This window comes from Vitis vinifera, chromosome 8 (assembly GCF_030704535.1).
Source record: "Vitis vinifera cultivar Pinot Noir 40024 chromosome 8, ASM3070453v1".
NCBI lineage: Eukaryota > Viridiplantae > Streptophyta > Magnoliopsida > Vitales > Vitaceae > Vitis > Vitis vinifera.
In genome coordinates this window covers 17,183,674-17,205,539 of record NC_081812.1, presented here as the reverse complement: position 1 = coordinate 17,205,539, position 21,866 = coordinate 17,183,674, and the positions used below count along the sequence as shown (strand labels likewise).

The 21,866-nt window shown below is 35.2% G+C and overlaps 3 protein-coding genes across 7 annotated transcripts; 2 read left to right on the top strand and 1 right to left on the bottom strand.

Annotated features, from left to right (window-relative positions):
* Window positions 1-746: 746 nt before the first annotated feature.
* Window positions 747-6,197, top strand: LOC100247677 (26S proteasome non-ATPase regulatory subunit 7 homolog A). The gene is made up of 10 exons (XM_002278939.4): window positions 747-1,079; window positions 1,447-1,539; window positions 1,620-1,701; window positions 2,585-2,681; window positions 2,836-2,911; window positions 3,064-3,122; window positions 3,276-3,398; window positions 4,945-5,002; window positions 5,097-5,182; window positions 5,666-6,197. Exons 1-10 carry the CDS (start codon window positions 893-895, stop codon window positions 5,735-5,737), a joined length of 933 nt encoding a protein of 310 aa, XP_002278975.1. The 5' UTR covers window positions 747-892; the 3' UTR covers window positions 5,738-6,197.
* A 222-nt stretch (window positions 6,198-6,419) lies between these two features.
* On the top strand, window positions 6,420-18,764 carry LOC100252784 (putative tRNA (cytidine(32)/guanosine(34)-2'-O)-methyltransferase). 5 transcript variants are annotated; one of them, XM_002278885.4, is made up of 13 exons: window positions 6,420-7,376; window positions 9,639-9,780; window positions 10,644-10,690; window positions 10,781-10,874; window positions 11,825-11,874; window positions 12,580-12,629; window positions 13,272-13,380; window positions 14,899-14,959; window positions 15,063-15,115; window positions 16,327-16,419; window positions 17,102-17,165; window positions 17,759-17,866; window positions 18,365-18,764. In XM_002278885.4, exons 3-13 carry the CDS (start codon window positions 10,664-10,666, stop codon window positions 18,604-18,606), a joined length of 951 nt encoding a protein of 316 aa, XP_002278921.1. In that variant the 5' UTR covers window positions 6,420-7,376; window positions 9,639-9,780; window positions 10,644-10,663; the 3' UTR covers window positions 18,607-18,764. The 5 variants fall into 5 exon arrangements, with proteins under 5 accessions (XP_002278921.1, XP_010654184.1, XP_010654182.1 ...); XM_010655882.3 differs by having other exon boundaries at window positions 10,610-10,690; XM_010655880.3 differs by having other exon boundaries at window positions 10,604-10,690.
* Window positions 18,765-19,538: 774 nt separating this feature from the next.
* Window positions 19,539-20,229, bottom strand: LOC100254499 (uncharacterized). Its single transcript, XM_010655883.3, has one exon. The coding sequence runs from the start codon at window positions 20,032-20,034 to the stop codon at window positions 19,645-19,647; it is 390 nt and encodes a 129-aa protein (XP_010654185.1). The 5' UTR covers window positions 20,035-20,229; the 3' UTR covers window positions 19,539-19,644.
* Window positions 20,230-21,866: the final 1,637 nt, after the last annotated feature.

Below are 21,866 nucleotides of genomic sequence, written 5' to 3'. Positions count from 1 at the left end.
ATAAATTTTGATGAGAAATATGTGAGCTTAGGAAGTACACATTAGTTTTTGCGTGGGCACCCTCAATAAATTTTAATGGATTTCTCTTGTGGCCTCATTTGAGCAAGAGGTTTTAACCATCTCCCAAAGCCTAGTTGGGCTCTCGGAAAGGCTTAGAAGAGAGAGTGATAGAAGGATAGAATGGAATTGTAGAAATACAATAAAGGAAAAATTATTTAATTACATTTGGAATAACTTCTCATATTTTAGTTTTAACCAAAAGTTGGAATAAGAAGGTTTTGATATACAAAAATTTTATGACATGAAATAATTTCTAGACACAATAAAAGACACAGGCTTTTAAAGGGTAACATTATTCTAGTTTTCTTATTGAACTATTTTTTTAAGTTAAAATATTTTAATTAAAATATCAAAATAAAAATAAAGATTTTGGCTTTCAAAGTGTCAATCTAAATGGTGATAAATGATCATGGTTGAAAAGTTTTATTTCAATTATTTAAATTTCAATGTGTTACAATAAAAAAAATAAAAAAAAAGGGGAAATATTCATAATTAAAGAGCACTGGAAAGATATGAAAAAAAATAGAAATAAAAAAAGATAAATTGTTAAACCACAGGAAATTTGGATGCTTTTAAGATTTGAGCAAAAGTGGGCCATGGGTGATGGGTTGGTTAGGCCCAGAATGCACTGGCCCATACCTGAGCGCAGCCGGGTGGCCCAGTGCGGAGCTTTGAAAAAGGTTTCTTGTGCGGTGGGTTTTGCCTGTATTCTGAATTTTCATGAAGCGAGAATCGCAAGAAGCACAAGGGCATTCTGGAGAGTCGAAGAAGAGAGAGACCGAGGGGTAGGGCTTGGGTACGGACTGATCTCCGCCGTTGAATCGAAATACCGATGGACGTGATTAAAACGCAGCAGATATCATCCAGACCGATCGAGAAGGTCATAGTCCATCCTCTGGTGCTTCTCAGCATCGTCGACAACTACAACCGAGTCGCCAAAGACACTCGAAAACGAGTCATCGGAGTTCTACTCGGTAGTTCTTTCAAAGGAACTGTTGATGTCACTAACAGTTACGCAGGTTCAATTCTAAACCTCCAGCTACCTTGCTTCATTCTGTTTAGATCTGAAATTTTATGGTCCGTTTGGTTGCTCAGAAAATGTGGAAAAATAAAAGAAAACGAACATTTTAAGACGCAGCTAATGATTGAAATTCGGCACTCAACTTTACATGATTAATTGCTTGTCTTGGTTTCATAATTTTCTTATTTTGTTTTTAATTTTTGGGACCACAGCCACAAAGAGTATATTGATAATTTTCTTTTCCATTCCTTGGTTTTCTTGGGCACCAAGCGGAGGGTTAGGGTTTATAGTATTGGCATTGTTAAGAGGGTACAAGAATTGCCAATTATTGGCTGTTGCTAAATAGTAGGGTGTTGTGTTTGCAGTGCCCTTTGAAGAAGATGACAAGGACCCAAGCATATGGTTTCTTGACCACAACTATCATGAATCAATGTTTTCCATGTTCAAGAGAATAAATGGTATTATTTTTCGTAAATGATGAGGTCTCGCTTACAATTTTTATGGGCGATTTCTTATGGGAATTTATGATTTGTTTCAGCCAAGGAGCACGTGGTTGGATGGTACAGCACAGGACCAAAACTGCGGGAGAATGACCTAGATATTCACGGACTGTTCCATGAGTAAGCTCATGGATCTTGATTCTTATAAACGATTAATTACTGAAATTTAATCTTATTCTGGAAAGCTTATTTTGCAACTGATATATTAGTGAAGCTTGATCTGATTCTTAAGAAGCATCCTTGTAATTTTTGTGTCAGTGGAACTACATCTTACTCCTGAGAAACATTATTATGATTTGTAATAATGTTCCATAATTGTTCTATATGCTTGAGCTTGTGTAACTAGTAAATCATCTTTTTCATTGTCAAAGAGCTTTGTAAGGTTTGGTCCTTTTTTTCCCCTGCTTGGTTATGTATTGTTCTTCGGTAGTTTCTTTGGGAACTTCTTGGAATGATGTAGCACTAGAGATTTGGCCATGTTGGTATAGGGAGCTTTATCTGAAAATTTTTGCATTTCTGTGGACTAATTGGTGGGAAATAGATGCAACAATCTGTGAAGGAATTGTTTCATTTTTTTCATGGTGTTCTTCACAAGCTCATGCTGATTTTCCTTAATTTCTATATGAAAATTAAACATAAATAAATAGGCCAAGAAACTGATCTGAAGTTGAATATTGAGTCACCTTTTAAAGCCTGAACCTTGAGATGAGAAACAGACATTATTGGTTTTCAATATGTTAATCTCTATCTTTTCCTCGGCTTCATGTTTCTCGCAACTAAATAAACAATGATTTTGTGTAGCGTGATGCCCATCTAAGTTTCATTCAGTACAATAATTGGCCAAAAGATAAGAACTTGAATGAATTGTTATTGGTAAAAAGATAGAACTGAATAAATGAGCTCGTGATCTTGGATCATCAAATATATTGACATTTCTAACAATGGAAATTGATTTTCCTTCATCTGGTCGGTGTGATTAATCAGTTTCTCTTTGGTTTTGCAGCTATGTTCCCAATCCTGTCTTAGTCATAATTGATGTCCAACCAAAGGAGCTAGGAATTCCCACCAAGGCTTATTATGCTGTTGAGGAAGTGAAAGAGGTAAGAACTAAGAACATCTTTAATGTTTTCTTATTTAGCTGGTGCATGATTGATCAGTTACATTTTATTCAGCTTGAATCTTGCTGACTTACTGTCTAAGACATTTCATTAAAATGACTTGTTGGTTTACTCTAATGCTTGCTTATGGTTACAGAATGCTACCCAGAAAAGCCAGAAGGTTTTTGTCCATGTCCCATCTGAAATTGCTGCTCATGAAGTTGAGGAAATTGGTATGTCATGAGCCGAAAAGCTTCTTATTTTCCTCTTAGCAATGCTTTTTCCCTTTCCGTATTCTGAACTTGAAGATGCAAATTGACTTTATCATGAATTATTTACCTTTTTGAACCTTCAGTAATTAACTTCATGTGTCACCTTTCCCTAGGAGTTGAGCACTTGCTTAGGGATGTGAAGGATACAACCATTAGCACTCTTGCAACAGAGGTTCTGTCCTCCTGAATTTTCTTACTTTAAGTTGTTGACTCTTTTGCATCAAGTTTAGAAATATCTGAAAGTTGAAGCTTCTCTCACAAGTGTCACAACTATGTGAAAAAAAGAAGAAAGGAATGACCACCACTTCTCTTTTGTCTCATACAGGTCACTGGAAAACTAGCAGCCTTGAAGGGTTTGGATGCACGACTGAGAGAAATACGTGGTTATCTTGATCTTGTGGTTGATGGAAAGCTTCCTCTAAATCATGAGATTCTTTACCATCTCCAGGTAGAGTTTGCTTCATTTATTTGTACATTTGCGTCCTACTGATGTCATTAGAATCCTATTTTGGAGCTACCTTGATCACATATCTTGCTTTCTCTGTATTGTATCTACCTGTCACTTACATGTGTGTGTGTGTGTGAAAGCTTCCTTCCCGCCTTCATGTGTAAGTGTGCGTGCATCTGTATTTTTCAGGAAGACATGATGTAGGATCTCATATTTCTTTTCATTATTTTTAGGTCTTTATCTATTTTTTAAAGTAAGAGCTAGTGTTTTATGTGTATGGAGAAGCGGTTTGGAAGGTCTTCTTGAAACTGTAGGTAAATGAGGATATCATATCAAAGAAAAGGAACCAAATCTCAATGTAGACTAGCTACACAAGTTTTCCTTTTTCGTTATTTATTTATTTATGAGTTTGGTTTTATGATGATGTGTGAGTTATTGAGGAAGATTTATTCACTTGCTATGTGTTTCATAAGATGTGGGACAATGATAAATCTATTTATCATTTGTTCTTTTTTTTCATGTCAGATACACCTACATGTTTCCATTTGTGACATTCTTTTTCCCTTTTTGGTTGTGCTAGACATGGCAACTGACATGTCTATCAGGTGCAGTTTGAGAGCAAACTTTTAGGGCAGTTCACTTTGTTTTGAGGTTGCCATCTTAGGCAACTGAGTGCGAATATAATTGGGTAACCTTACAGTGGAGGGATCTCTTTCAATGACACTCATTTCTTGTGTGGCTCATGGTTGAAGAGGGTCATGCAGACACAAAACCTGGATGAGGATTGTGGATCTGGATGAGTTTTCAGCTGTTTGTTTTCTTGTAAATCCAGATTGGCAAATTGATAAGCTGTCTTCACCATTGCATTGGGTTGGGAATCCAGGATGTGGTTTTGTGGGAAGACCCACTTTGTTTATGTTATCTCTCTTTCCCCCTCCCTCTCTCTCTACAAATACTAGTATAATTTCTCTAGCCTACTTCTTGTACTGTGCTCTCTTTCTCTCTCCTTCCCTTCTCTTTTAAATCTTTTTATTACTTAATTCAAGTGACAGAAGTATAGCTTATCAAAAAAAAATGTACACTTTTTCTTTTTCTTTTGTTCTTTTTTTTATCAAGAAAAAAGGTGTACACTTTGAATGCATGTTCAATGTTGAGATTCAGTAATTTCTTGGAGAAAAGCTTTGTTTATATATTGCTTTCTTTGATTGACTCCATGATTACGAAAAAGGAATGTGCTCTCTCTCTCTCTGTGCAAGTTATAAAAGTTGTAGCTTCTTGTCACACACTAATAAATAAATAAATAAATAAAATCACTCTTTGAATGTGTTCAATGCCTAGATTATATAATCTCTTAGAAAAATTGGTTTGGTTGTATATTGTTTTGTTTGATCACATACTATAAATGGCATAATAAAAAAAAATGGTTGTGATTAAGGTTGGACAATGATACTTGTATATTATTTTTTCCATGTGTGGATTTTTTTCTCTATCTTATCTATCCACGACCTTCCTGTATCCAATGTTTTTATTTTCATCAAAATTGCAGGATGTTTTCAACTTGCTTCCAAATCTCAATGTTGCTGAGTTAATCAAGGCATTTGCAGGTGAGGCCAAGATATTATTTTCTGCCTTTGGTATCTTCATCATGTCATCTAACTTTTCCCACTCTTTGATCCATGTGTGCCCTTTTCTATGCAGTGAAAACAAATGATATGATGTTGGTTATTTATCTTTCATCTCTCATCCGAAGTGTTATAGCTCTCCACAACTTGATCAATAACAAGGTAATATGCCCTCTTCTCATATGAATGAGTTTTTTCATGCTAACTAGACATTGGCCTTGGTTACCTGATTTTAAGCTGGATATTGAGTTGAATGTTACGAGAATTTGTCATTTCAAAGATAGAAGTTGTGTTGTATTGTTCCCATGCATGTTACTTTGTGGACATACATAAATGTGAGGTTAATGCATCTTGCCAGCATGAACAAGAATGATGTGCTCACACCTTAAGTTTTTAGATATCTTCAATGCATGCAATAGCTGGCACTGAAGCCATATTGCATGTACTTGCCATTGAAATTTATGGAACACTTAACTTACTGGGGATGTTGTTAAATAAGTGTTTCTTGATGTCTTCCATATTAGATTACTTGTTATTTATAACATGCTCCTGTAGTTGGATTTTTTTTTTTTTCCCTTTTTGATGCTTTCTCTCTTATAGAAAAAGTATCTAGTTGATCTTTACACACTCAAATTTGGTTTTCAGATGCTTAACAAAGAGCATGAGAAAGCTGAGGATGCAAAGCCAGCAGCCGTCCCGGCCGTTGCTGGAAGCTGAACATGGACTTTTTTATTGGTCTCTGGAGTTTTAGCCATGATAGAGCTCAGGCTTTTGGGGGAGGGAACCAGTTAAATTCAACTGTTGAAGGTTCTCATTCTTGAGAATATTGTGTTCTCCACGACAGAGATAACAGAGCTCTGAACTTGAGATTCATCGTCCTAGTTGATTTATTATATGATGTTGATACTGTATTTTACTTATCATTTGATATCATCTCAGGTAGCCATTAGGTATAGAATACGTTACTTTTCAATCCGGCATCAAAACCCAGCCAGCTTGCTGATTTGGTCCATTTATGAAAAATTTTCAGTTGTCATTTGAACTTGATGAGTATGGATGAGGAAACTTCTTAACATTATCCTATACTCGTGATTTGAGAAGGATTAAACCTAACCCTTTGGGGCGGTGGATTATTTTCTTCTGCTTGTCATTTAATGGGGTTTCAAATCCTTCCGGACATGATTGTGTTTTCCATTTGCTTGCAAATTGTTTTGCTCTTGGCTTGCTTTCTGTGTTCGGCACCAAAATTCAGGTAGAGTTAACTAGTTGATTCCTTAGCTGAGAAGAGAAAGTAAAACTTGGCTATCTGTTTTTAAATTCTAACCGTACAAAGTTACGATTAGACCCTGGGATCCAGAGGAAAGCCTTAGCCGACATCCCTGGTAATTAGGTTACCTAATTAATATATGTATTGGCAGCTGCCTTTGTAGGAAAACAATAGTCGAGTCTATAAAGCAATACGGCCAATTCAGTAGGAAACCTGGGAGTCTTATGGGCATTGGTTTTACATATAAAAAATTAATTGATATTTTAAACCAATTTTTATCCATAATTTTTTTACATTAATTGAATCACTATTTGGTTTTAAGTTAATTTTAGAAATTATTAGATTTATTAATTAAATAAATAAATTAAGTCTTAATTGATTTACAATTTATTTACCTAATAAAAAATTAATAAAAATATGATCATATGTAAAGAAAAAATTAATCAAGACATCCAAAAAAAATCTTGGTTTATGACTTTTCAATATTACTGATTTCTATTAATTTCTAATATTAATTAAATTGGTTTATTAAATGTTAAATTATTTTTAAAAATTAATAAATTTTATGTCCAAAATATAGTTTGATTTAAAATTTATATAATTAATGAATTTTTTTATTAAATTAAATTAAATTCATAAAAATAGGTGTAATTTAAATGTATATCATATTAAAAAAATTTCGGTATCAATAATGGATGGTGAAAAGAGAAGAAGTTATCATGTTTAATTTTATTTATTTATTTTATAATTTTTTTAATTCCTTTGTATTTTCTTTTTGTTTCTAAAATTTAGTTAAAATAGTTTTACTTATTCTTAAAAATAAAAACAAGAACTCTTTTTCAATCTCATGACCCGACAACTCCTTATCTATTTATTTATTTTTATTTTTCAGTTGTTGGTTTGAAATCGTAAAAATATAAAATAATTTTGAAACTAATTTGCAAATTTATAATTAAAATTTTTTGAAAAATAAAATTGCAACCAAATTAGGAATGCTTGAATGAGTTCTCGGTACTTGGTGGGTTTAGGTACCCGCGGTGTCCCGACCACTCCACCCCCAACCTCTGCTTGCGTTGTTTCGAGTATCTGGTGAGTATCTTCTTCACTCTCTCCAAATAATAGCATCCTTTTCGTTCCCGAGAGAACTCCTGAAAACAAATAAAACATGGTTTTCATTTTCGTCTTAATTTCTGGATATGTAAAATTTTACATCAACCCAGTCAAAATACTTGCATTAGGTACGGTTACGGTTAAGCTGAAGCTTTGTTTTCTAGATTCATATTAATGAAAATTCTAAGATTTAGCATCCTTTTTTTCTTTTCTTTTTTTGTCAGCAACCAATTCGTTATTATTTTTCTTTTTCCCTTTTCGTGGATTTCATTTTTTTATTTTGTGGGTTTTAGATGGTCCTAAGTTAGGGTTTATTGGAAGACCTTATAGATTTTAACGGAAGTCATTTGCATAAAGTTCGTGAGTGGTAATTGTTTAATGAATTTCAGGGGTCTTCCGTTCTTATTGGTTACGTTTATTTGGTAGTTCTTTTATTCAATTAATGATGTAGCTGCGGATATTTCCTTTTTCCTTTCGATTACAAGGCTTTCTACTCTTCATGTCCTTTTTTTTTTTTTTTTTTTCTTTTTTTCTTTTTTTTTTTCAAAATTTATGCCTTTCAGTTGTGGCTTGTTCTTATTTCATCAGATTGATTGAGCATTTGAGAGTTGTGTTTATGTTGCAATGTAATGAATTCAGCTACTCAGGAACTCCCATTTATTTAGGTTCTCGTATCATTGTGCTCATACCAGAAACTCCCATGTTTTTTTTAAGTGTGCTCCTATCCATCATCAGAAATGGCCATTTCTTGAATTCAGTTTGTGATATGTGTTCATTCTGATATAATAGTTGTAAATGAAACCTGAAACCAAAATGTCTACAAGGGCAGAAAATACTTCGCAACATGTCTACTTGCTAGTTGGTAAACTCTCTGACAAGGTTTTAACGTCGTGGGACCTTGTTTGTACTTGTGGGTGGGAATGATGGGACCCTGATCCAAAAATGGGCACAGTGCCTGTTTGAGAAGTTGCCTCTAAGAGCCAGTTGTTGCCTATATGCATGACTTGGTTGAGGTAATGGGTACTAGTTGGTAAGCCCTCTGACAAGGTTTTAATATTGTGAGAGCTTGCTTGTACTTATGGGTGGAAATGGCGGCACCTTGAAGTGTAGGATTGCTATACAAAAAATGGGCATATTACCTGTTTGAGAAGTTGCCTCTAAGAGCCAGTTGTTGCATATATGCACAGCTTGGTTGAGGGAATGAGTCTGAAATTGAGGATTGCACAAATAGGAATAGAATTGCATCAATTTTGGTCATAGTACCTGCTGTCCCAAGTGTGATAAGATTCTCTTGAAGCTTCAAAATTCTATTTTGCTATGTAGTATAGCTGCATTTTGTGGCAGAGTTTTTGTCCCATTGTTGACTGCATTTTGGCTTGCAATTTTGCAGCATTATTTTTATCAAATATGCAATGTATGAAGGCACCCAGCTTGAAACCTTTTGCTGTTGCAAATTGGGTGCTCTGACTTGGACAATTTGCTGAACTTATTTGACGCATTTTTGCATACATTAAAAAGCACTAGTGGATTTCACAATTGACCCATGCTGGGAATCACTGAACATGCCCACTGAAAGTGTACTTCAGCACTTTGGTACATTGACAGTTTGGTATGTTGGTGTTTTTAGCATTTTTTTCAGGTGGTTGTGCACTGTATTTTGGTTCCAACTTTGGTTCAGATATTCTTAGTTCTTAGAAATGTTCATAAGTGCCATTTATATTCCTTACTCATCAGTGCTTTCCATATTTGCTGATTTTCAAACTTAATGGTTTTGCTTCTTTTTTTTGACAGAGGATCTGATTATTTATTCATTCTTGCTTTTTGAGGGGTCCAGAAAATGTCTAGTAATCACTCATTATCATGCATTATTTTATTTGTTGGTTTTGTCAATATGTCTTCTAATAGCAATGATAGTGAAAATTGCAATTCTGAAGATGAGACTGACTATGAGCATGATTTCTATAGTTTGGTGGTATTGGATGGAAATACATGTATTAATGAGCCTATTGGAAATAATGCTGGCGAGTGTAAATTTTTTATTAGACAATTTAAGCTAATATGTAAATAGATAGTATTTTTCAAAATTTCGTGTCATAATAAATAATTATTGTCTTTACTGTTTTTAATAATATGGATGCAAGTCTGTGCATATGTGTGTGCTCATAACACATTGCTAAAAACACTATCAAAAGCATTTTTTTTTGGGTCTATATTCAAACACTAACTGTGTTTTTACAAAAGCTTTTTTGATAGAAGCACTAGTAACAAACGTGCTGCGAGCTATTACTCCCATCACACGAGGGGAGGTACACAGGAGCCCATTCCCAGGAAATTCAGCACTCATCCTCCTCTCCCTGCACTTCTGATTTGTATTGTACCAAAGGTTGGTAAAGTTTCCCACTTGATGAAAATAAATCCTGATTCCTTCCTTTTTTTCATTTGTTTTATGCTACAGTAACCTCTCTATTCACTGCCTATGCTCTGGTGAATCTCATGGCATGATATTACATCTCTCTACTTCGTCTATAATTTCTAAGATGAATAATCGTTTTTTTTTTTGTTACCATTCTTCTGTATTTAAAATGCATATAAGATGTTCAAAAGAGTGACCGATAAGAGTAAGAGATTTTTCTGTTATGCCATCATAGGACTTGTTCATTGGAACGGAGACATGCACTAATGCTAATTCCAATGCCAATGAAATTTTACTGTAACTGTGGACTTAAAAAGAGAAAAAAGAGAAAAAGAAAAAATCTTTTGGTAGTGCAGAACAGTGAGGAATAATCATATCAATAAGATTTATAAGAGAATTTGGAGATGTGCAGAAAATTGGCCATAGAAAGTTAGGTTCTTTTAATGCTATATCAATTTCTTGATTTATTCTCCAATGCAGTGGATATATTAGTTTTCAAATTAAGGGAGTCAATCTGCCATGCTGAATGCCTGAGCCCTTTCCATGCCTATACATTAAAATGGAGAGAGATTACTTTTAAACCTTCATTTTTATACGGTTGTTTTTGTCATTAACTTAGAACTGTTTTCTTTGGACTTTGGCCATACCTCATCAAGCAAAAAACATGCTGCTCCAAGCTCATTGTCAGTGATAGTATTCCTTGTTAATATTGTGGTAATAGCATTTTATTTCTATTTCTTTTGTTTTCCAAAGCATATGTTATGACTAAACTATAACTTTCTATGAATACAAGGATTAGCAAGAGTAAATACTTCCTGTTTCACTACCTACAGAACTGCGAGGTATTTAAAGCATGGGCAAAGCTTCAAGGGATAAGAGGGTGGGTTTAATTTCTCATTCTAATTTCTTCTGTTCAATTTCCGGTGTGTTTTCATTTTTCAGTTTTTAGTAAAGGTTGATTAGTTTGCAGGATATCTACTATCGTAAAGCAAAGGAAGAAGGTTGGCGTGCTCGAAGTGCCTTCAAACTCCTTCAGATTGATGAGGAATTCAACATATTTGAAGGTACAACCTATTTTGGTCCTTTGTTGTGTGTGTTTATTTTACCTTTTTAATTTGGTTCCTAAAGTCGATTTTTTTTTTTTTTGCCAATGTTTTAGAAGCTGGACTGCTTATTAACCCATGAAAGGGACTAGATTAAAGGTCACTATTTTCTACTGCTGATTTTTCATCACATCATCATCATCAATATGGTAATCATTATTTATAATAATTAGAGAAAATGAAATATTAGGTCAATTAACTGAAAAAATAAAAATAAAAATAAAAAATTCAAGTGTGTAACTCAATAGCTAGTTAATGTTATGTGTTAAGATGCAATTTTCAATGAGGAGAACAAGAAGAAAAGAGACAAAGATGAGAGTGGAGTCATGTGGGAGATGATAAAGAAGAGTGGGAACTGAAAATCCTGAAAGAACTCATGGTATATAGTTTATGAATAACCAGCTTGCTGGTTCCAGTTAAATTGGGTCTGTGGTTTTACTGATGGTCCAAGACTTCTTTTTCAAAATGCTTTAGTCATGGATTGTTAACTTTTTCTATATTTATTTTTTTATGTTTTTATTTATATTGCATGAGGATGTCAATCTCTAAGTGGCTGATGAACAAAATTTGGAAATGCAAAAGGTTTAAGAATACAATCAAATGATAGATGCTGTCCTTTTCTTATATCACAAATGTTTTGTTTTTTGTTAATTAGGGAAAAATCACAATATCCGCAGGGAGTGGTGATTGCATAAATGAAATAGTGCTAGGCGTGTGGATTATTTGTTTTGTTATTTCAATACTCTAGAAGCTACTAATTCTACGGCCCAATAGACTGTTTTGCTATGGTTTTGCATAGGATGAACTCTGGTCAAACATTTTTGAGTCTTTTTTGGATGCGTTTTTCTATTTATCTATGATTTGAGATTATTTTTTCACCTTTAGCTGTTTGATACCAATTTGATTTTCAGGGGTCAAGCGTGTGGTAGATCTATGTGCAGCCCCTGGTAGCTGGAGTCAGGTATCTGCAATTGTGAAATGCCTTGTAAACTGTTATTTCCAACAGAATCAATAGGGAAGCAGTTATAAAGATTGTGTGTTATGTTGATGAAACTCGTTCCTTTGTATGATATTCTTTCATTGTTACACCCAACTCTCTAGGCCTGAGTTCTCTTAAAACACATGCATTTGAGCAGTTAAATTTCAGCATTCACACTGATTATGGATCTGAATAATTAAACCTCCACAGGGTATTGTTTGGAAAATGCTTTTCTTAAAAACATTTTGCACTTAAAACTGATACAGATTAAGGTGGGAATGGAACTTTTGAAGCAAATATGGTAATAGTGTTCATTTTGCTTTGAAATGGAAGGAGAAAATGATATCCTTTACCAAATGTAGGTTATTTGTTTTTTAGGTACCTTTTTTACCATCTTCCCTTCACTTCCTGTGGTCTTGGACTAAAAATGTGGGAGGTGTGCTGTGAGCCAACTCCAATCTCATTAGAATAGAGATTCTGGATATTCTTTCTGTTAACAATCTTCATCATGTCATTTGAATTTGAAAAGATTTCCCCTGATATTGTATCATGTTGAAGGAAGGGCATTTGATAAATCATGCACCAATGCTTGAAGTGAAAAATATAATTTCCTTGTGCCAATGTTGTTTGGGTTGTGATTTACAGATTATCCTTAACTGTCTCTGATCCTTCACATTGTTTCTGTAGGTTTTGAGTCGTAAGTTGTTTCTCCCAGCAAAGCTTTCACCTGCCTCAAGGTAAATTCTGTTTATTTGGGTTTTGAATTTGTATAAATGGTTCAATTGAAAAAAGTTAATGAAATAGGAGCTATTATAATTGTTATATTTCTTTCACATTTTGATGTGAGAGGAAAGTACCATCCCTTCTATTTGCTGTCTCCAATGTTAAATATTCTATATCTCCTTACTCCCATATTTATGCATATATACACGTGCTTATATATGCATGCTATAAAGGCTTTGATCTTCCATCACTTTGTATTTGGGTACTTGACATTTGTGCCCCACAACTTGTGTACTCCAAATGGAAATATGAGAGATGCTATTCCAATTATGTTGTTTATAAGATTCGACTTTGTAATTCCCTTTATTTTCTTCAACTTTACTGATTCACCCTACAGTTTTTAGGCCTGTGTGCACGGTTTACATATTTCTTATTATTAAAAAAAGCTAAATTTCTAATTGTTACTATTATTTTTTGATAGGTAAATTTTTTGTCTCTATTGGGACTTGAACCTGGAACCTCCCACAAACCCTCCTCATCCCTTTACCACTTGAGCCGGGCCTCAAGGGCTTCTAATTGTTACTATTATGTCACCCTCTTTTTGTGTAGGACCTTATTGTCAAGCTAATAACTTTTTACTTAATCAAAATTTTCAGGGATGGTGATCTTCCTCTTATTGTGGCGATTGATTTGCAGCCCATGGCTCCAATTGAAGGGGTGATTCAAGTCCAGGGTGATATAACAAATGCTCGTACAGCTGAACTGGTTAGTCAATTTCTCCCCCCAAGTCATTGTTATCCATTATTTGTTTGACAGTGTAAAGATATAAATGGCGCTTCTTTAAAATTATGTAACTGATTTAATATCATTATCTCAGTGTCTTCATAGAATAGAATTAGAAAACAGTTTCTCTTTCTCTTAAGTGTGCATAGACATTGCTCTTTTGAGGATGCCAGTTGAGGGATATGAAAAGGAGATTTTTACCCTCTTGAGGAAGATGGAGACTAGGAAGGGGCATTGTGTCTGTGTCTGAAGGGGGGAAAGGAAGCCAAACTTGACTTCCTGTTTCGAGAGGGAGATCCGAAAATTGGAGTGTTCGGTTGATTACTAAAACTCCCTTCTGTTAGTTAGGGGTAGGGGGAGGAGTAGCGAGGTCACAGACCTTGTTGCGTGAGGTTTTTGCTGGGTTTTAGATGTTGGCGCTGTTGGCTTTTCACATCTAGAAAGGGTTGTTTTGGGGTGTTGAGGGCAGGCAGCGGGGGCTGGTGAGGCAGCTGCACATAGTTTTGGTTTTCTGGGTTGTTAGGGTGGGCTTGTTCCTCACTTTTCTCTTTCTCTTCTTGTAAGCCTTTGGGCCCTTTGATGCGCCTTTTGTGCTTTTAATATATTCTCTTATTTACCTATAAAAAAAAAAGCATTGCTCTTTCTGTTTCCCTTGAAGATTTTCCCAAGAGAAATTTATGTTGGGGGGGAGAGGGGAGGGGGGGTTGGTGGGGTGTAGAGTAGGTAGATATCAATGATGAAATGCAAGGTTATTGGTTTCCAGATGAGTGAATTTAATTTTGAATGGATTAGTTTTATGGCCATTTGAGTCATGACAGTCCTTTTCCTGCAAGGTAGACATACAACACCACCTTTTAGAACGAGTGATATGGTTCACCAGTACAACTATGGAAATTCCACAAGGTACATGGGCTATGCTTTTGAAAGAGACATGGGTGCTGGTTAGCAGAATATACAGTCATAGATAGAGTAGAATGACAACAAAAAAAATAAAAAAAGGGAACAATATTTTCATGTTGCTAACCTCAATTAGCTGGGCAAGGGTTCTGAGCATCAGTGCCTTCCCACAGCTTTTATGTTCTTTTGGTTTTTCTTGGGTGCCAGTTTGGGACTTGAGCCTATACCACTGGTACCATTAGTCCGGTTAATTGATCACAACCACATGCCAAAATATTCAACTTCAATACCACTTTTACGGGTTGATGTTGGCCAAATATCTTGAATCAGTGGTTGTCAATGTTGACTTTCATGTTATGCTTGTGTCTTTATTTTCATGAGAAAGTTGAGGCCTCAATATGTACACGCACTTCCATACATTCTTACATATTAACATGCATCCTTGTGCACAAGCACACATAATTATAGAGTCATAGACATGCCACTTCCCAGGCTGACACATTGTATTTGTGTGCTATTTTAAATCATTTTTGCTCTCAGTTTTTGGCTGTGTAAAAATGATATATCTGACATTATCCTTATTTATCATCTTCTGTTCTTCAGGTCATTAGGCATTTTGATGGATGCAAGGCTGACCTGGTTGTGTGTGATGGTGCTCCTGATGGTTAGGCAACATATATTGTTTTCAACTTCATGGTTTATGCTTCTGTTTCTACCAGCAGTGGTTTGTTTTTCTTAAGTTGATCAGTTTCTGTGATGATTTGCAGTTACCGGGCTTCATGATATGGATGAATTTGTCCAGTCCCAACTTATTCTTGCGGTGAGCTGTTTAGGTTCCTTGTAAACTAATCAATGTTTCTTATAAGGGCAAGTCACTATAATGAGTTTGGATGGCAATTACCTTGGATGGATACAGATGCAGTGCCATGCTTCACTATTCAGTCATGCTCACCTAAGAATCCTAAATTAATATTAAAAGAGAAAACGTGAAAATCACAATATCTAAGATCTAGTTTATGAGGTCTAGGCAGTGTGTCATGTTGTGGTTTGTTTTATTCTTAAAGGCATATATATTTTGCTGGACACTTTGGGGTTGTTTGTTTTTTAAGTCTTAAGCAAGTTGCTCTAAGATTTATGGTAAAAGTAAAAAAAAATTACTTTTCCATTAAGACAAAATTGTGTTAAAAAAAAGTAATAAGTTAAAAAACAAACCATTTTAAAAATGATTAAGTCTTCAAGCAACTTGTTTTAAGACCTTAAAAAAAATTAAAAAAACAAACAAACAACTTAATACTTAACACTATTAAGTACTAGTTACACTTTAATTAAAGATTTATTTAGATTCAAGACAAAAAACAAAGGCATCCTTTGGTAGCCATACATGGACTGTCTATTCTATAGCACCTACAGTATGTATCCTTCCATTTCATAAAATAGTGATTACTTGGTCGCATATTTGTGTTGTTTTCCAGGCAATATGAATTATTTATGTACGAACATAGATAGCAGTTAAGAAAAGAGATCTTTGTAGCTTTAGTTTATGTCTTAGGGCAAAAGCAATAGTGTAACCTTTCCCTTGGCTCCCATAAATTGGTCATGTGGAAACAAGGAAAGACCAGAAATAAATCTCTCAACAACAACCCCTCTTCCCAAAATCTCAAAATGGAATATATTCCTCTATTGACCTGACTGATCTTTGAATTGTGAGATGCCTTAGTAACTGGTCTGGTCAGAAGATTTTGCAACAGTAATTCAAAGCACTTTCATTTTTGCCCTTAATTCCTTGTAGGTAATTCTTTCATCTAAACTATCATTTCTTACTTTTTTTGTTTCTATAAAAATCTGAATCGTAAATCAAGTGTGTTCTTTGTTTTTTAAGATGATTATTGCATACAGTTTATGGAGTCCATTGATCACCTTCTTACTTTTGTTTTGAGAGCAATGTATAAATGTTGCCTGGTAACCGATTTGTTTGTGAATGTTGTTTATGTTTGTATTACACTGATATTATTGGACCAACTTATTTTGTAGGGTTTAACAATTGTTACTCATGTGCTTAAAAAAGGTGGAAAATTTATTGCAAAGATATTTCGGGGAAAAGATACTAGTCTCCTTTATTGCCAGGTAATGAAATACTTGCTCAATTCCCAATTTTTGGAATTAATTAATCTCATTTGATTTGTCAAGTGGTTTTAATATGAAAACCTCGCTTGACATTCATGTGCAACATTTTATTTGGAATACATTCACATTCTTATTTGTCCCTTGTTTCAGTTTAGCCTTCTGTTTGGGCATTGATTCTAGGTCTAACAAAATTCCTTAATGGATAAATTATTTATGAATTTCTGAGTTGATAAAAAAGAACTTTAAACTTGTCTAGCAGTTCCGGCAGCCATCAAGGGCACATCTTTGGTAACCAGTCAGCTTGATTATCAGGATGATATTTATCTTTTGCATTATTACATGAGAGTTGGGAACTATATTTATATTTCCCCTGAGTTTTTTTATTTCTTCCCACTTCCATAATCATAGTGTCTGTAGTGGTGCCTAATTAATGTTTTTCCAAATATAGCAGCTGATCATCCTTTCACAAATCCTGTTTGTCTCATGTTATTGTTACATTTTTGACACACTAAATTCAGAAACCCTATGGTTTTGATAATAATTGCTTCATGGGGCGTGAGCAACTAAAGTTACTTATGTTTTAGCTTTAAGGTTTATCTATTCATGAATACTAGTTCTTAATGAGAACTGCAATCCGGAAAATACTTATGCAATTTCCCTGACTTTTGCTCACCAATTGCAGCTGAAATTATTCTTCCCTATAGTAACTTTTGCAAAACCGAAAAGCAGCCGTAATTCCAGCATAGGTAAGAGTGAGCTCCTTTCTTTTAGTAGCTGAATTGCTTATTAGTTCTTCTCATGTTATTTATAATTGTATTTTCGAAGTCTCCCATGTCCCCTGATTAGCCATCTCTACTTATGAGTTCAACTTCCAAGTCAACAAAGAATTAAAGCACATAGCCTATAAAAAAACAAAGAATTAAAGAATATATTGGGAGACTTCTGGAGATTCCACGAGAGCCAATGGCTCCTTCAAAATTGAGTTACTGCAAACAGAATAAATAAATGAATAAAATCAATTAAAATTAAAATGAAAGTAAAAAACAAAATTCTTAAGGAAATCTGGATCTCTCACAAAAGTGGTATTCTTGTTATCATAAAGGCATTCATTGCATAAGAAGGATCTGTTATGTAATACAGGATCCATTGCAAGGAGTCTTGTCGTATGTGCACACAGAAGAATGGTGCTTTATAATTTCCTGCTATACAACTCTGGTGAAAGTGCCTATTTGGGATCTCTCAGAGAAGACATAGTCTGATTTTATTGACAATTGACTGACAATTTGCCTGCCCTGTGACCCTGGTCAAAGCTAATTCTTGTATTTTTTTTATGATGTAGAGGCATTTGCAGTTTGTGAAAATTATTCTCCTCCTGAAGGATTTAATGAGAAAGATTTGCATCGCCTTCTAGAAAAGGTGGGAAGTCCATCAGGAGCAGATGATCTAGGTAAGTTTAGTATTTTCCTCATATTATGAATTTAGGTTCTTGCATATAATTTTTTATTAGAAAGTTGTGAATTGCATTGATGTTCAAAGCAAATCTTTTTTTTTGACATAGACTCTGATAGGCTGGTTTGTCATCCTTGTTTGTGTGTCTTAACTAATGATCAAATCTCTAATCTTGTACAACTTACAACCAAACAAAATGTGAAAAGAGATCTAAAAACCTTCTGTCTCTGGTTCTCCCTTTTCAGGACAATCTCATCTCAAATCTCCCATAGTTTCCATCACATCAAAGTTCTTGGTCTCAATATTTTTATATTGTTTATGGATGAACATATCAGACATTAGTTAGGAAGTGGTTCATGTCAATGTTTGTTCAAGCAAAACAAGTACTTCTTAGTCCAGGCCAAGTTTTACATCTTTGATTGGGCCTGTTCTTAGGAGATTCTTGCTTAATAGATGATAGTGATGTTTTTCCCTCCTAATATTTGTTGCATGACAGATTGCAGAAGCGGGTGGTTGGAAGGGCCAAATAAGGTGTACATTCCATTTTTGGCTTGTGGAGACCTCAGTGGGTATGACTCAGACCAGTCATATCCTCTTCCCAAAGTTGCTGAAGGAACTTACCAGAGCTTGGATCCTGTACAGCCCCCAATTGCTCCTCCTTATAAGAGAGCTCTAGAACTAAAGAAAGCTTCCAGTCATGGAATTCGAGAGCTAGAAAGGCTCTCCCTGGATTCTTGATTTTATATTTATTACTTCCACATAGTCATCCATTCATAAAAGTATTGGAATGTGGTGAAGTTGGTAACTGAGTTGAAATGATAGATAATGATTGCAATTGACACAGAACAATTCATTCAAGACTTTTATTTAATGAATTGTTGGCAGCTATTGGGTCACGGATTCTCAACTGTCTCAGATGATCTTTGGCTTGATGGGTGTTTTTGTTTCTCGAGTAATGTGATATACTAAATTCCAATGGGGAGTGACATGGTTCCCACTCTCTTTCATAAACTAGCAATATAACTTTACATGTGGCCTTATTGCTACGTTTTCCCCGTACCCCACTTGTGCTGTTTTTTCCTCTTGCAGTGATTCCATTATAGTAGATGGGTTTACACTTTACAGCATTCGATACCAAAAGAAAAGGAAAAAGGTTATTCTTTCAGTCAACTGAAGCGCCAGGGGAAGCAATTATGGTATTTACAAGAATGAGCATTCATGGCTGCGTTAAGATGGTGGTGTCCTCTTGATTTTCACACACTGGTGGGATTGAGTCAAGCATATAAATAAAGCTGATACCTATCGGATCCTGCATGCTACAATGGCGTGGCAGTGACACATTGACATAGGCTTCACACTCTGAGGCTGGCCCACACTTTAGAAGGGTCTATCTCAATTACGTGTATGATGGATCGCAGGGATATCATATATATGTAGGACTAGCTGTAGTGTTGTAGACTGTAGTTAATGAACCATCATACAGTTAGTTCTTGTGATTCATCATTATTGACTTTTGCGCTTTTAATTAATGCATTTGGAAAACAAAGAACAGAAAACAGGAGGAGGGAACTTGCCGTTGACCTGGATGGACAGGACTTCCGATGGATGCATGATCCATAAAACTAGGTTGCTACTGTTGGTAATCTACCACACCAAACAATGCATGCGAATTGCGCTGTGAATGATCTTTAAGAAATTATTAAACTCCTTATGATGAATGAATCATAAATTCCTTGTTGCTCCCATTTACATCTCTTCCATGACTGGCCCAAATTGCTAGCAAGAACTCCCAGAAACTGAATTGGACCGCTGAAAACAGGCGGAAGAATTTAAAAACTCGATGCAGTCCTCTATGGCTTCAGCTCGGTGAGAGTCAATTGGATCTACCAGTGATCTTGACCTTGTCAAACTCGACGAAGAAACTCTACGTGAAGACCTCCTTCTCATGGACATGAAACGCAAAGCTCTAACCACCCTGTCCCCAAGCCGCCTCAGAAACCTCGCCGGCGAGAAACTTGAACTTCTGGGAAGCCTGAAACTCCAAATTACAGCAACCCTCCTCCTGTGCCCGGAAGCTCTGCTACAACCACCGTGTTTTAGAAGCATTGTTGGCTTATCGTTGACATCAGGACTGAAACTCACTCGCTTACTTGCTCTTTTCGACATCGCGGACTTACAATTTAAGAGAGGTCCAATGAGGAGAAAGAGGGTTGGAAGAAGGGGGGGTGTGTTTAGTGAACGTAGAAGAGGGGGCAGTGGATGAGGCTGGAAGTATTTATTGAGGAGTTCCTGATGATGATGAGTAAAAGAGAAAAAGGGAAAGGAGAATCATACTGTTACTGTTACTGTTAGAAAGATAAAGATGGGTTTGTGTTATTTCTTCCCCTGGCTACTTATGCATGCCACCATAATTCACATACGTGTATGAGCCATGCTCATGCCCTATGTGCATGTATGCTACTTGTCATGGAGCCCATATGTCCTTCCATTTTAGACTTCATCAAACAAATTTAGGTTATTCACTGCTGACCAACATGCCAACTTCTTTTTTCGTTCATGCATGCATTCTTCAGTCCTGAGTCTCTTGACTACTCATTTATGATATCAGCAAGGTTTATTCATGTATGCATGCATTCGGGGGTGTTCTTGTTCTCAATTGTGCGACATGATATGAACATGGATGTTGCCTTGGCTTAGCTGTGTAGCGACCAGGAGGGTTCCAGCATTTGGGGGTGGTTAATTTGTGTGCACCGGGCTTTCAAAATCTGTGTTATAATTGTTTATTTTTAATATAAATAAATAAAAATATTTATGTTTAATTGGAAAAATTACAGAAAAAATAGCACAAGCCATATGTTATGTTATTGTAATTCTCTGTTTCTTCTTTTCTTTTATGAACTTTTGGAATATTGAATATTGTAGGTGTTGTTTTTCCAACATGGTCAGAAAAATGATTGAATTTCCAGCCTCCACCTTTAACGTACATGCTGAAACCAGTCTAGGACTAGGATGTCCCATGAGTGGACAATGGATGTGGGACGACAAGTAATGTGATGGAGTGGGAAATGCATGAAGAGTAGGAGGGGTTAGGTGTAGGAGAAGACTAAAGAAATGAAGAAAAATGGAAATGGTCAAAAAGAAAAGCGTGGTGGAGCCGTTAGGAAGAGGGAATGACTGACAAGATAGAGGTAAAAGAAAGGAGGAAGAGGGGGAGGGAACAATGAGGTAATCGGTTGATACTCTTCTAATCAGCGTTGCTTTTAAGGTGCTCTCATGCCCTACCCTTCCCCTTTTGTTGGTCATCTTGATTCTATTTCTCTACTCTATTCAATCACAATTCCAGACATGGCCCCCATTTTTTATAGAATCTGTTTGAATATAGGAGTGGGGTCTTGGCGTGAATATTAGGGAACCCTTCTTTTCCTTTACTTTACCCTTTCACAAAAGTAATTCAAGTTGAAAACCAATCAAAGATTAAAAAAAAAAATTTATAAAAAAAAAACTAAAATCCGTGTGGTGGGAAGTTTTTTTGACTTCTCTCAGAGTAAGAGAGAGATCGGTTGGGATTTGATTTTGATCTTGTTTTGAAACCATCTTTGGATTCTTCTTCTTCTATGCAAGTCAATGTTGGAAACTTTATAACCGACCCAACAACACAGAGAGAGCTGATTATGAGGAGCTTTGACCCAAAATAGTACATTTAAAAAAAAATTCAAAAATTAAACTTATTTATAAAATAATATCCAATCTAATGTGTCTGAGTCACATAAGCTATCATATCACAAAACCATAATTGGTGATTACAGTTTTATTTTTCTAAAATAATTAAAAATTATAATTACCTATTACGGTTTTAACTTTAAATTTAAAGTCGTAGTCGATGTCGATGACTAAGTTTTTAACTATTTTAGACAAATAAAACTGTAGTCACTAACTATGATTTTATGACATAATAATTTATATGGCACAAATCCACTAGATTATGTAGGAAACAAGTT

What these genes read in the sequence shown, in the direction of transcription:
- LOC100247677 (XM_002278939.4), top strand. Translation starts at nt 893, where the DNA reads ATGGACGTGATTAAAACGCAGCAGATATCATCCAGACCGATCGAGAAG. An exon ending in TGTCACTAACAGTTACGCAG is followed by an intron (nt 1,080 to 1,446) that starts GTTCAATTCTAA and finishes TTGTGTTTGCAG; the next exon opens with TGCCCTTTGAAGAAGATGAC. An exon ending in TCATGAAGTTGAGGAAATTG is followed by an intron (nt 2,912 to 3,063) that starts GTATGTCATGAG and finishes ACCTTTCCCTAG; the next exon opens with GAGTTGAGCACTTGCTTAGG.
- LOC100252784 (XM_002278885.4), top strand. Translation starts at nt 10,664, where the DNA reads ATGGGCAAAGCTTCAAGGGATAAGAGG. An exon ending in AAGCTTCAAGGGATAAGAGG is followed by an intron (nt 10,691 to 10,780) that starts GTGGGTTTAATT and finishes ATTAGTTTGCAG; the next exon opens with GATATCTACTATCGTAAAGC. An exon ending in CAGCCGTAATTCCAGCATAG is followed by an intron (nt 17,166 to 17,758) that starts GTAAGAGTGAGC and finishes TTTATGATGTAG; the next exon opens with AGGCATTTGCAGTTTGTGAA.
- LOC100254499 (XM_010655883.3), bottom strand. Translation starts at nt 20,034, where the DNA reads ATGTCGAAAAGAGCAAGTAAGCGAGTGAGTTTCAGTCCTGATGTCAAC.